At 51.1% G+C, this 14,725-nt stretch overlaps 1 protein-coding gene across 2 annotated transcripts in view; it reads right to left on the reverse strand.

The window, feature by feature from the left end:
• The window catches only part of WDR1 (WD repeat domain 1), a 42,863-nt gene extending 40,656 nt beyond the window's left edge, over nt 1–2,207 (reverse strand). For both annotated transcript variants that reach the window (XM_054484809.1, XM_063663523.1), the window contains exons 1-2: nt 1,945–2,207; nt 1,403–1,524 (exon numbers count right to left, since the gene is read on the reverse strand). In XM_054484809.1, the coding sequence (XP_054340784.1) occupies nt 1,403–1,524; nt 1,945–1,960 (138 nt within the window). In that variant the 5' untranslated portion in view covers nt 1,961–2,207. The remainder of the gene's footprint in view (nt 1–1,402; nt 1,525–1,944) is intronic.
• Nucleotides 2,208–14,725: the final 12,518 nt, after the last annotated feature.

The raw sequence follows: 14,725 nt of genomic DNA on the forward strand, positions 1-14,725 counted from the left end.
GATCCCTGGTGATTTTCTCCAGTTCTAAGCAAGGCCGTTCGGCTTTCTAGGAATGTGTGTGACTAGCAAGTTGTTAGCACCCTCAAAGCACATTCACACCCGCCCACCCCCTCATTTGAGGTGCCCAGTAATCCCCGGCAGGTAGAGCTCTGTCTTCCAGCAGAGGAACAGCAGCGACTGGCTGGCTTAACGAGACAGATGGGGGCAGAGCCAGCAGCTCTTCAGACCAAGAGGCTTCTCCTTTCACAGAGAAGGAAACTGAGACCCAGAGACCCCTTCATTCCCTCAGCCAGTTGCTGGCCTCCTGGAGGGCAAGTGTGTCTGATCAACAGTCCCAACCTACTAAGCGAAATCAGGCTGACTTTAAGTTGACCACCCTTGTATGCCTATGGCCTATGGAATCAATCAAAACATACACCTTTGTGCCAGCCACCTAAGCACAGCACAGGAGAAATCACCCAATGGCCGGGCCGGCGCCTCCAACTCCCACCCCCTCAATTCCATCACTCAGGCTGAGGAACCGAGAAGCAAAATTTAAGCGTGTAACCCAGGAAGGGAGGGAGGTTGACAGACAGACTGGGTCACCCCAACAATTACAGAGGGATACCATGAATTTGCAAGGATTTCCCAAGGAGCTGGCTCTAGAAGCCGTTTCAGCCTGGGTACCGGAGGCCTGCAGAGAATGATTCATGGGAACACACTGCTTCCTGTTTTTGCTTTGGGGCTTAGATCCATGGTGGCAGATCAGGCTGGCCCAGAGGCCTGGGTGTTTGTCCGGGCTCTGCCACACTGGAAGACCAGGGTATTAACAGCGAGTTAGCTGAGTGCCATTCCATTCAGCAAGGGCTCAACGTGCACCAGGCACCGCTGGGCTTGAGGGACGCCATCAGCTCATTCATTCCATCTGCCCAGCCAGCAGGGGAAGTGAGAGTGGTCATCATCTCATCATCTGTTTTACAGACGAGGAAACTGGGGTTCAGAGAGGCCCAAATCGCCAATCTTCTCAAGGTCACGCAGCAGCCGACTGGGTCAGTCTGATCCCTCAAATCCGGAGCCCTTCTTTGTAAGGAATGAACTAATCTAATCTCCCATCCACGTACTAACCAGGCCTGACCCTGCTTAGCTTCCGAGATCAGAGGCGATCCAGCGCTTTCAGGGTGCTATGACCTCATCAAGAAACGAACTAAGCCTCAGTTTCCTCATCAAGAAAGAGCAGACAGGGACCTGGGTGAATCTGAGGCCGGCTTCCGGGGCTCTGAGGTGTGGCTCCTGGTAGAGGGGGCGTGGCGCCCTCACCCTCCCCGGGCCAATGGGCAGGAGATGAGGGGTGGAGGGGAAGGCGAATTATCCCATCCCGAGGTGGCTCCGGAGCAGAACCGCGTCCGGGGTAGGGGGTACTCACATCGATGTTCCTTAGGATGACGCACTTTCCATTGGTGTACAGAAAATTGTTGCCCTTAGGGTCGCCGCCGATGATCTTGGAGACGCCCCTCTCCACCTGGGGGAGGCTGGCGAACACCTTCTCTGCGGAGACACAAATGCGGCGGGGCATGTCAGGGCAGGGCAGGGACGGCGGGGACAGAAGGGAGGAGAAGGGGCCCCGGACCGGTCTCGGCCAGTCACCTGTTGACTGTGCCGGGAGGGCGGCCTCCACTTTCCACGAGCGCCAGGGACTGCGCGACTTCCTGGTCCGCGCCCCGGGCCAGGCCCTTGGGGGCAGCGGGGCTCCTCCGATTCGGCCCACGGCGCCAACTTGGGGGCGCACCCCCCGCCGGGGGTCCCGCCCTACACCCCCGAGGGCGGCCCCGCCACGCCTCCGGCCGGCGCCCGCACTCCCTCCCCCGCGCCGAGGACTCCCCCGCCATCCGCACCGCACCGAGGGCCCGGGGACCGGGGCCGGGGCAGCGCGGCGGCCGCTCGGGGACCCCGCGCCGCGGCACTTACTGATCTCGTACGGCATCCTCGCCCACTTGTTACCGCGCCGCGCTCGCCGAGAGCCTCCGGGGCCGGTCCGCGCTGCGAATTACACCTCGCCGAGGCCGAGCCCGGGGACTGGAGCCGGAAGGCGGTACCGGGCGTGCCGGGCGTGGAGGGGGCGGTCCGAGGCCGGGGCTCCGAGGCCAGCTCGCGCCTGCCCTGCGCGCTGCCGCTGCGGACGCCCCGAACCCGGAAGCGCGGCCCCGCGCGCGGCTCGCCCCCAGCTTTGACCATATATAGTCAAGCGCTCGGCTCGGCGGCTGCGGTCCCGGCGAGCCTGCGCGGACCTGGCACTCCCCTCCCCCGCCGGCCCCGCCCCCGCCTTGCTCGCCCCGCCCGCCCCGCCCCGGAAGTGACGTATAGGACGCCCCACGGGCCCTTGAAAAGGCGGCGCAGACGGCCGGCAGTGTTAGAATGCTTCTGGGAGTCGGGTAGTGTGGGGCGTTCTACTCACATCTTGTAGGAGAGGCTGGGCTGTAGGAAGCTTGCTTGTTGGGGGGGGGGGCGGCGGTTCTTATAGACATTGGAAGTACTGGCGGGCTTCGGTGGGGGTATGGAAAAACCTCTTCGTGCCAGTGACTGTGTTGCGTGGCGGGCGCTCCCCGGCCTCTTATTGAGCGACCCTGGGTGTTCCCGAGCCGCCAGTCCTTCTGCTCGGGTGTTGTAAGCAGGAGAGGGATGCTTTTTGCATCTTTAAGTACGGTTAAGTTCCCTTCCTTGAAGTAGTTGCAACAAGAACTCTTGTAGGGGTTACTCTTTGTTGGGCCTGAACTCGTGCTTTTTCTCTCTCAAAAGTTAAGCTTTTAAAAGGCAAAAAAGGTGTGGGGAGGGGGGGAGCTGCCGCTTTTAAGGAAGTTAAAGGTTATTTCCTAAGAACGCAAAACAAGCTCCACTCCTAAAACCAGGCTAGTGGTTTAGTTGTGGTGGGAGAGCAGGGGCTGTGAAGTGTACAAGCTTCTAGTCTCCACTTTCCATAGGGTGGGTACAAGCTTTCTTTCGGGGCTCTGGGAGATAGGAGGGTTGTAAAAGTGGGAAGAAAGCAAAGTACTTGGAGGGGAGGGGGTGGTAGCTGAACGCTCTTGTAAGCAGGAGAGGGATGCTGTTTGTGTCTTTAAGCATGGTTAAGTGCCCTTCCTTGAAGTAGTTGCTGGCAACAATGTAGGGGTTACTCTTTGCTGGGCCTGAACTTGTGCTGTTTTTCTCTCAAAACGAGCTTTTTTTAAAAGGCAAAGGTGTGGGGAGAGGGGCAGGGGAGCTGCCACTTTGAAGGACGTTAAGGGTTACTTCTTAAAGCAAAACAAGCCCCACTCCTAAAACCAGGGCAGTGGCTCAGTTGCGGGGGGAAAGTAGGGGCTGTGAAGTGTCCAAGCTTCGTCTCATTTTTCAGTAGGGTGGGTACAAGCTTTTCCTCGGGGCTCTGGGGGCTAGGAGGGTGGTAAAAGTGAGAGAAAGCAAAGCACTTGAGGGTAGCTAAATGTTCTGAAACGCAGGCTCTGAGCGGTTACTGCTTTCTTCCAACCTGAAAGGTCTGCTTAGTTGTATCTAGGTTAGTTTCTTGCTACCTACTTCCGTAGTCTCTCGTGGCTCACCTGGGTTAGTGGCCATGTTGTGTGTCTCCTATTCTCCCTCACCTTGTGTGTTTTCCAGGTAGAGTGATCCATCTGAAGTAAAGTATTCCTTAGCTTGTCTGTAGGGGCTCTAAGTTTCATGAAGTAGAAGTTAATCTTAAACGGCCTATTAGGGCTCTGGGTGACAGTCTCCGGGTCACATAAGACTCACTACTTGCTCCCCTGCTCTCATCTGTATCTTCTTTGCCTTGGGTACTGGCTTCGGCTGTTTTCCTGAAACTCTTTTCCCGGAGATCTACTTGGCTGACTCCTGTGTCCTTCAAAAGTACTTAGTTGCTCAAATGTCACTCGATGAGTGTCACGTCTCATTCTAAATTGCAACTTCAACCCCTTGTAAACACTCTTTTTCTTCCCGCGTTCCCTGATTTTTACTGATGGTCTCAAGAATAACCCTGACACCTGGGAGATGCTCCTAGGGATGACCCCACTCCCCACACACAACTGTTAACCAGGAAATAACGGTTATGAAAGTAGCTTTGCGAATTGAGGGGCCGTGGAGAATTAAGTCTTCGTACAAAACAGATTGCTAAAGCAGATTCAGCGGCCTACAAGCCGGGCCTGTGTATCTGCTCTTAGAACTCATCAAACCACCTTAATGAGACCCTTAAAACAAATCATACAATTGCATTCACGTTGTAGTGCGTTCGTGTAACAAGACTGTTAGGAAAACTGAGCAACTTCAAGCTCTTGGAAGCTGGTAACTCTTACACCTGTGTATAAAGCCTTGCTGGAGTTGACATTGAAAACGAGACAGTCGAACTTGAGTAAAACATTCCCAAATCCCCAGCTGCTGGGCTCTACAGCTTATTTTTAGCTTGAAAGGAAGTTACATGTTAGAACTGCGGAGGCTTTACAGTGGGGGTGGGGGAGCTGTTTGAGTCTATATGAACGTGGCAGAAAATCTGATTTGAAAGGAAACGGAACCACCAGGGTGTGTTCCAGGCTTTTCCTTGTAGGGCGAGCTCAGTTTGGTGCTCTCAACTGTGGGAGCTTTAACACCTGAACCGTGTTTACTGTGGGTCCAGCCTATTCCTTGGGCTCCCCTAGTCGCCACTCATGCCTTCTAGTAATATCCTGTTGTGTTGGGCCCCCACTGAATTCAATAGGGATGGCACCACGTTCTAGAGGCCGAGGAGACCCAGAGCCAACAAACACATACGGTGTATGGAGGGGACTTGCATACAGAGTGGTCTAGAGCAGCCGGCTGGACAGAACTGCGCTTCAAAAAGCAATTGATAAAAATCAGGTACACCTGCACTCCCAAGGTGTTGCTAAGCCGCTATCGGGTGTCCAGCGTGTAAGGGTCACTGCTAGGATATACTTGAATTGCTTTCAGATGTGCGTCATAACCCCTAATAGGATGGGGATCCTGAGGTCTGTATACACCAATGGCTTACATCCCTGGGGACCCAGCTACTTCTCTAGCCCCTTCTGGAACTGTCTCCTGGGAGCTCCATAGGAAGGGTCTGAAAGACACCTACTCGCACCACAGGAAGAATGACCACTTTGCCTTCCCCTCCCTTGCTGACTTCTCTGGGGTGCTGCTTCCAATAGTGACCAGCATCCTTGCATCTCCAGCTGCACTGACCAGAAATCTCATCCCCCCGACTTACGTTAAAGCCTTCACCAAATCTAGTTGCTTAGAACCTCTCCATCTGTCGAATCTCTCTCTAGCACAGCCCTGTTCGGTGCTCTTTCACCTGGGTTATCCTAATCTCTTCCTGACCAGTTTATCGTCATCTGCTTGGAGTCCCTCATTGCAGTCAGAGGAAACTTAAAAGCTTGCTGAGCCTTTAGTAGGTAGCCTTAGGTCTCTATCTTGACACCGAACATCCTCCCTGGGCCTCTGAGACACTGGCATGCCGAGGCTCTGCCTGGCTCAAGGAGTGAGTCTCCTGGGTCATCCTGTTCTGGCACCTGTCTCTGGGTCCTCACTTGATGCCTCAGTTTAAGGCCAATCCACCGTCAAGGTATACTCCCATTTTGTTACACACTGGTTTGCTATGACTACGGGGTTCATCAGTGTCTCGACTCTCCCCTTTCTGTCAGATGAGAAGCAGGGACCCTGTTTCTTGAGCACTTGCTGCAGGGGCCCACCCAGACAATTTCAAACACAGGTGTGCCAGATCTATGAACTGCATGCTTTTTAGCCAGTGGCAATTCTTTCTCCCTTTTGCTGTGTGAGCCAGCAACATAAGCATCACCTGAACTTAATTGTAAAGTGGTAACAATGTGCTCTTGAAACCTTAGAACAGCAGCTTACAATACTTCAGAGAACTCTTCGACTACCTTTGGCGTAAACTAGCTCCAACTGGGTAACTCGGGCAAACCGCTAACTGGCCTCAGGTGCTAAAGGAGCTGTTAACAGCTTTCCACTGAGGGAAAACAAGTTTCGAGTGGGTTCTGAATGCTTTGTGTAACACAAACACTGAGGGCGTGTGGCTTCCTGGAATGCACCTTGACCTCTGAGCACGCTCTGCGTGAGTCCTGGCTTAGAGCCACAAACTGCAAATGTGTCAGATGTGTGAGGCGTGTACTCCTGGAAGCTTTGGGGAGGAACAAAGCCACAGGACAGCTCTGAATTTCTCTCCAAAGCCTGTCAAGCTACTTCCTCACTTTCAACCCTCGTGGGTTCTGTCCAGGCTCAGAGGAAAAGGGGGGGGCTTTCTTTCCTGTTCCTTCAACTGTCAACCCCCTAGGGAAGGGCCCTATGCAAGAGTAGTGCTGCTTCCCTCTAGCTCACCCTGTGGACTGAACCCCCACCCCACAAAAGACACTGTTGGGTACCGTGGGTGGCGGGGGGGAGCCTTTCCGCTCTAGGAATTTCAGTCCCTTTCCCAGGCCTGTCCGTCTCATGAATAAGTTCAAGTCATACACAAACCTTCATCTCCGGAGTGTCCCTGGAGTAAATCACCTTTCTCTACCACCTCAAGCCAGTCTCGCTGCCTCCACCTCCCCATCTGCACAGGGAGTTGGAGTGGTTGCCAGTGAGGCCTCTATAGAGGGTCTTGGCACATGGTGGGAAGTGGCTGCCCACAGCCTGAGTTAACGTGTAACGCTTTTGGCTACACTGTCAGGCTTTCAGATCTTTAATTCTCAAATCTCACTGGTTGAATCGAGTCCATAGTCTGTTACTAGCTGTGACTAGGGAGGGTGGTGAAATGCAGGGCAAAAGCAGCTACTGGTACCCACCTTTGACCTGGAAATCTGGGGTGGGGCCTAGGCTGTCTCTCCAAAGTGAACTGGAAACCGGGCTACCTTGCCGGAAGTGCTGGATGCCTTTGTCAGAGGACTGATAACAAAGCCTTTAACCTGCCAGCGTAAACCTATGCAAAAGTGTTAACCCGGTTAATTCTGCCAAGGCAAGAAACGAGTTATCCTGCAACCCTCAGTGAACTGGTTACTGCATCCCTTCTTGGGGCCTATGCGGTGTTGTAAATACCTTTGTTTCTAGTTGAGCAGCCCATTGGAAAGTGAGTTTTGCAAATAAGCAAATCATCTAACACCTGTATGCTGCAGCAGCTTTAAATCCCTGCAAGTCATGGAAGCTTGGGCATAACTTTTCAGTTTGAGGTTACTGAAGGGGGGAGGTACTTAAGCACCTAATCAACGGCATAACTTTAGTAACATAGTACAGGGAATATTATCCTACTTGGGTTACCTACCCTCATTTCTTAACCATAGGTTTTGTTGCCTGAAGCTATCTGATCCTTTTCCAAGATCCCGGTGAAGAGGGGGCGGGGTAACTGGCTGGAGTTCAGCCTTGAGACTGGAGGACCTAAAGCCGTGTCCTGCACTGCTTTGAAGCTCCCGTAGCTGCAAGGGACACTGGTCCAGTTACACAATTCCCCTGTCCCATTCTTTCCTCTTAAACTCCCATAAGTGATAGAACACAGTCGCTTCTCCTGTCTCCCTGCTCCGAGACTCGGTGTGTTGCTGTGAGGCCTGGTGACAGAAGCCCTGGCCTGTCATTTCCCAGGACCCTTCCTGGAACAGTTTCCTTACCCTCATACTTGAGAGCACTTCCTGTGAGCCAGATGCTGGGTTTGTGGGCCCTTGCCCTTCATCTTACATCAGGGAAGGGAACTTGGGTTGGAACTTTGCCGAGTTGAAAAGCAAGTGCGATGCAACCAGGAGTTAAAATGGGTTTGGGTCTTCTCTTCAGTCTAAGCTGTCCCTTACACGTGAAAGGGCTGAAATGGATCAGACATGCAAGTTTTCGTTGTGCCCCTAAATAACTTTTCTTCCAGTGAAGGTAGAATCTAGTGGCACGCTCTCAGCCAAGTTCAAGGATAGCGTCAGTAGCCCTCCAATTTGAAAGCTTTCTCTTAGGGCAACTACTTAGACTCCTAGGGTTTCTGCCTTTTCCTTCTGACTCAGTCCACGGTGCCTGGGTCTTTGCTTGCCTCCAGTTGTGTGGTCAGAGCTAATAATGTGTGCTTGGCTGTTGAGCACTGCTGTCTGGCTTGGTTTGTGCCCACAGTGCAGGGGCTGGCTTGGCTACGTGGTCATTGGGCATCCTGTGGTTGCCGTGGGGGTCTGGTCTTGAGGGTTGTGCCAGTGCCTGTTGCTGACATGGAGATTCCCATCATGAGGCTCCGTTTTCTGCAGCGAGTCTCCTTGTGCAGACCCTATGGTGGCCTTCTTGCCCATTGGCCTCAGTGCTTGAGTCCTTCCACTCCATGGGCATAGAAACTCTAGATCTCAACACCCTGTGTTTGAGTGTTCAAGACTTAGGCAGAACTGGATCCCAGCCCTCTTTTCCAGGGAGTGCTTGAGGATCTTTGAGCCCTGACACAGCCACAAATCCATCCCAGCTCCTGCCAGCACCTCCCAATGCTGCCCCTGGTTCCTTGGCAGCGGCCTCTGGCTGTTTCCAAACACTTAGGCTATTAGCTGCCTTTATAGTCGGCTTCCCCCAACACGTGGACCAAAGGGTCAGTTCCCTCTGCAAAACACAGGATGGACATACATTGTTAGTGGTGGGCTCTTGCATTTGTTGCCATGGAGAGAGACCACTGACCAGCTGGATGCCCTGCCTCTCCATTCTCATGCCTTTCCTGTCGGGGAGGGGGGATCTGACTGCAGATGGGCCTAGGGAACTTGGACATGCGTCATTCAGCCTTTCCTCCTTTGACTCAGGCTCTGCCTGCCTGTGGCAAACAGGTGCTCTGATCTGCTTCCTCGAAGTGGGTGGTGTTTCTGGGTAGACATTACCCATCCCAGCAGTGGGGGATCTGTGTGGTCGTCGAGATCTGTGTGTGGCTGGGAAGCTGTACTGCTCTGCTAGGGCTGGCATAACAAAGTGCTTATGAACTTGGTGGCTTGGTGGTTTAAATGGAAATTCTTTGTTCTGGAAGCCAGGAAATCCGAGATTAAGAGGTGGGTGGGGTTGGCTCCTTTCCAGGCTGTGAAGGAGAATGTTTCAGGCCCTCCAGCTTCTGATGGTCTGCTGGCATCTCTGCTCCTTGGCTTGTGGGACCACCACCCCATCCCTGTTTTCATCCTCACATGCCTTCTCCCTGTGTGCCTGTTTCCACTTCCTTGTTTATAAAGGACCCTGGTCCTATTGGAGTAGGGCCCACTTTGAGTTTTACTTCATCTTAATTGCATCAGCAGGCCACCGTGTTCCTAAACAAGGTGTCACACTGAGAAAATAGACTTCAATATAAATAGATGAAACTCGGCCCCTACAGTGAAGGCAGGGCTTGCCCTCTCATCCTCCCACCCTTAAAGCCCCAACCACCAGCCTCTCAGCGCCTTGGGGAAGAAGGCAGAGAGGCAGTTGAGTTGCGGTGACCCACCTTGACAGTGGCAGTGGTGGTCACACTGTAAAGTGTTGCCACCCATTCTGGGGTACCAGCCCTTGGGGAAACTGGACTAGGGCACAACCTGGATCAACAGGCTACGTGCCTGCACTTACATCTGCCTGACAAGGGAATCGAGGAAGTGACTGAAAAGCTCTTCCCTTACCCCTGCCCCTGGTTCTGGCTTTCATCCTAAAATGCTCTAATGCAGCAGCCTAAAACACATGGCTGCCTTGGAAAATAACCATTGGAGCATTTCGGGAGTTGGCATCTCCCCCGCCTTTGGGGACTGTGGGACCAGTTTCTTAGCTCGGCTGCTGTGGCTGTAAAAGTTACCTCTGCTTCTAGGCATGACCAGAGGATGGCGGTGGCCGCAAACCAACTAGGAGTGGGTGCTGTCTCAATGTCCCTGGCTTGGGCCTAGGTCTAGACAAGGACTCAGGTCCCCTTTGTTTCCTGTCTGGGAGGGCTCCAGTCATTCCCGATGGCATTCCTGGGATTGGATAGAAAGTCCCTCCTTGTACACAGGCAACTCAGGTTCATGTAGAGTGAGGCTCAATAAGGGAAGACATCAAAAGGGGGAAGTTAGACGAATGATCTCAGACTCAGATGAAGCTGGAAAGACCAAGTAGCATGACACATACCTGGCAGCTGGCATAGAATCTTTAAAAGGATTGTAATTTGTCCACTTTTCGAGGTACATTTGGGCACAGCTGTTAAATTGGTAACGTCCTATTGGGAAAGATGCTGCAGTTGTGGCCACAGTGGAGGCTTCTACACACATGGGACACAGGGAGGGTGGACCCTGAGAGAGACCTGACCCTGCAGATTAGAGATGACCGAGGCAGTCTAGTGTCAACAGGTCAGCCACAATACCTAGTGCTTGCCTGGCATACTGAATGTTAGATTCTCAATCACATCTTAGGTAGTATAGGAAAGTGGTCCCTAATTTTCCCCATATGATTTGTAGGAATGGTCTTCTAATGCTGAGTGGTGAAATCAACGTGTTGTAATATCTGAAACCTGGAAACTGCAAGTGCTCAGTCATAAGAGCTGATGTGTCAGCCACTCGGTGTCTCTTTTTTGGTTCACAAAGCTTATTTCAGCCCTCCCAAATGTTCTCCCACTCCACATCACTACCCAGCATCAAAAGGAGCCAGCCTTCAAGCAAAGGGTTTTTTTGAGTATCATCCTTGACCGTGGAGGGATTGTGAAGCCAGCATAGTCCATATGGTGTCCTATCCACAACCTGTGGGATCGTGAACATCTGGAGTCATGTATGCAACTCACATGTCTACCAAACACCAAAGGGTCAGATACGAATGGAGTATTCTGGAGCTTGGTGCTTAGTAACTTATTTCCCTCTGTAAAAATTGTTGGTACGTTTAAGGATAAAACACAGACTGTTAAGGCCTGGTCATATTAGAAGTGCTGGAATGTCACTTCTAAGTGTTAGGTGACAGGAGGTACTATGGAAACTAGGAACATGTTGACCCTTCTGTGTGAAGGTCAGGCTCTTGTAGGACTCTAAAGTTGATACATGAAGGATGTGAAGAGTTAGAGTATGTGATGTACTTGGCAAAGGAATGGAGTCTCCCTGAATACCCGTGTGGAATGGAAGTAGGGCTGGAAATGGGAGCCAGGGTTGAGTGGCTGGGTCTGCTTCATGAAAGGGTCACCAATGATCTCATGATCAGATGCCATCAGGATGTTAAGCATGATGTGGATCAGATTGACTTGTTGGGGTCACTATTTTGACCTAACTTTGGAGGGTGGGGTTAAATGGACCAACTGGGACACTGAAGTTGGGCCAGTGTGAGTGGTGGCCTACGGAGGATGGACAGTAGCAAGCCTGAGATGTGCAGGCAGGGGACACACACAGCATTGTCCTTGATGTCAGAGGAAAGGAGCCCAGGGATGATGAACCTATGGTTTGGACAATATATGGTGGGTGATGCCAGTCACTTAAAACTGAAGCCAAGCAGCAAGGGATCTGACTGCCTCCTTTGCATGCGCCGTGAGAATTGATCTTTCTGTATCAGCAATCTCGTACTCCCAGAAGCCCTACCCCACTGTACATGAAACATCTGGGTATGTAGCTGGTGGCTTCAGGTAGTACTTAAGTTGTAACTTTCCCAAACACTTTGCATGTTAAACAGTGATGCTTTTAACTTACATGCAAGTTGGACCATTATTTGAGAAAGCTCTGCAGTCAAGTCTTTCCTAAACAGATCCATTGCATTTCAAGTTCCTCTGTAGGAGTCACAAGTACTGAGGATGTGTGGGTTTATGGTCATCATGCTGTTAGCTGCAGATATCAAGGTGATGGCACAGTCAGGTGTACTACACTGGGATCTGTCATCCTAACAACGCTCAGCAGCTAGACCACTTCTACTTGAGTTGTCACAAGATGGGCCCTGATTCTCCTTGGAACCATGTCCCATGTCTCCTGCTTTTTTCCCTATTCAGCACAAACATCCTGGATTTAGGGTGCACAACTTATTAGCTACCTTTAATTCCACATGAATGAAAACTCCTGTGAGGTCCTCATCTTAATGTTGAGGCATTAGTCCCAATGTTAGTTCCCACAGTGCTGTTATCTGACTAGGTAGCAAACAGATTCCCTCTGGCTTGAGGATAATGTGATCTGTTATGCTTCGTGTTAAAGGGAATTGGCTGAACTAACAGGTCTAGAATAGTACATAAATTCTAGTCTTCGTAAATTAGGTGTAGGCTTAATGGGGGGTATCTTGGCCATAAAGATACAAATTTCCATTCTAACAATCACTAACACGATAAAAACTGGTTTGACAGGATACCAAATAAAACACCTTGAGGGCAGCGACCCTTGATAATCAGCTGCTGCTTGAAGTCACTTATGCATGCAGTCTTTGAAATTTAAGTAGACTTGGCTTTGTCATTCTGTCCCTTTTGAGCTGATCTGGAACAAGCTTTTAATCTAGTCTTACAGATGGAAAAGCGCTTTACCCGGATGCACACAGGGTATAAATGTGGGTGAGTCTTGGACCTATCAGTAAGAAGACACAAGGTATCGATAGCTCTAGCTTTGCTCGACACCTGAGTCTACCTTGCTTATAAAAACGGACAATTGGCAGGACTGGCTTTTGAGACTCAGACAGATCAAGATGCTTTGCAAAGGGAATGTTCTCCAGGTGTGGGACAAATCAACATGTGTCTATTAAATTCTCATTACGTTGTAGGTATTACAGTACCCAACTACCCAAGATGTCTCAGCTGAAAAGGCCAAGATGGACTAGGACCGAAGGAATACCAGGTGCCCAAGTCCATGCTCACAGCTATTCTGTGTAGAGAATCATGGCCTAGTGTAAGATCGACCTCCATATCCCTGAGTGAGAGGCACTGACTACTTGTGGGGAGCTGAAAAGGAGGTAATCTTGAAACCAGCTAGAGAATGTGGGTAAGCTCAGATGCAAGAGGGCACTTCCCCCTACCCCTTGGGACTTGGAAAGACTTAGAAGTGGCATTTTGGAGCTCCATCTTGCATTGAGTGAAGGGATGGAAAAAACTGTTCCACCTGTGGTCTGCACACTTCCCCTACCAGGGAAGAGACCACTGCTCTGCAGGTACAAGTGTGCAAGTCCAGTATTGGGGTTCTCCAGAGGAACAGAAAGAACAGATATACGATAGTTTATTAAGTACTAACTTACATGATCACAAAGTCCTACAAATGGGGTGTCTGCAAGCTGAGGAGCAAGGAGAGCCAGTCCGATGGCTCTGAAACCTTGGAGAAAACTGAAGAACTTGGAGTCCAATGTTCGAGGGCAGGAAGCATCCAGCACAGCACAACCAATATAGGCTGAGAGGCTAGGCTAGTCTCCTTTTCACGTTTTTCTGCCTGCTTTTTATATTAGCTGGCAGCTGATTAGAGTGTGCCCACCAGATGTGAAAGGTGAATCTTCCTTCCCCAGCCCACTGACTGAAATGTTCAACATCCTCACAGACACACCCAGGATCAATACTTCGTATCCTTCAATCAAGTTGACACTCAATACCATCACACCCAGTGAGTCAGTGCTAGGGGCTATCGGGAATTATTAGAGAGGGCTGGCCATCAAAGCATACCCCACAGGGTTTGGTGGGGGGATGCAATTGGGGCCTTCAAGACTAGACAAGGCATTACAACTCTTCCTGACAATGTCCTTGGGAAGCCTTTGAGACCTCTTGGCAGGGAAAGTTCACCAGAGACTATTGCTTAAAGGTTTCTGGCTCGTATGTCATTCAGTCCCACAGAGTGGTAAAGAGCTTTGGGGAATGCTTGTTCTCCTAGGACATCCAGCTGGCGGCAGCTGTGCTGTGTGGTCTATGTGGATGGAGCAGCAGGGATCGGGGGTCACTGCTAGTGAATTGCATCTGCAGGAAAACTAAGTCCTGAGTCCAAGAGGCGTATGGCCTCTGTTCTGCCATGGTGACTGCCAAGCTCAAGTCGGCAGATAACAGGGACTTCTCTGGAGAATTGTAGGCATAATTTCTCATGCTGCTTGGGCTAATTCTAAGTACTTGGGTTGAGTGACTCCGTGCTGGGCAGCCACTGTGATTCCAGTGTAGAGATGAGGAAACCAGCCAGTGTCAGACCAGTCTGGGTATTATAAGACTTGACACTGGCTGAGTGCTTCACTTCTGTAAAACCATAGATCCTACGTGGAAAAGATGACTGAATTGCCGCATTTAAAACCCCAAGTCCAAGATTATTTAAGAACTTGAACCCTTAACTTCAGGAAGTCTTATTTTACTAGATCTTCTCAGTTCTTATTTATTGAAATCATAGCTCTCTACTTTGTGTGAAGATCAAATCTCTGCCAAACTTGGTAATCACTGTTCATTTTAGACAGCCTAGCTGTTTCTGGCATTCTTTTAATGCTGACATTTCTCAGCACAACTGTGCTGGCTTTTGAGTATCGATTAAGCTGCTTCCTGATTGACCGACAGGACAAGCTGTTTCTGGATATGTTTTGGAAATCTGGTGCCAGTCTGGATGGTGTGTACTCGGCCCTAGGAAAAGCTGCTCTGTTTCAGTTACGGGGAAGTTATTCAGGGATGTTAGGGTGAAGGGATAACTACTCACCTCTTCCGTGGGGGTGGACTGTTCACCCACTCTTCTGGAGCGGGGCGGGGGGAGCGGTGTTGACCTTGGACTTTGCCCTCTTAATCCTCATCGTTCTCATCACCAGGAAGTAAAGGCTAGCCTGGGTAGTGAAGCCACAGTTACTACCTGTCTTAGCTTCTGTCGTGGCGTTGGGTCTGCGTGGCTGCCCTGAAATGGTGCCCTGCAGT

This window comes from Pongo pygmaeus, chromosome 3 (genome assembly GCF_028885625.2).
Source record: "Pongo pygmaeus isolate AG05252 chromosome 3, NHGRI_mPonPyg2-v2.0_pri, whole genome shotgun sequence".
NCBI lineage: Eukaryota > Metazoa > Chordata > Mammalia > Primates > Hominidae > Pongo > Pongo pygmaeus.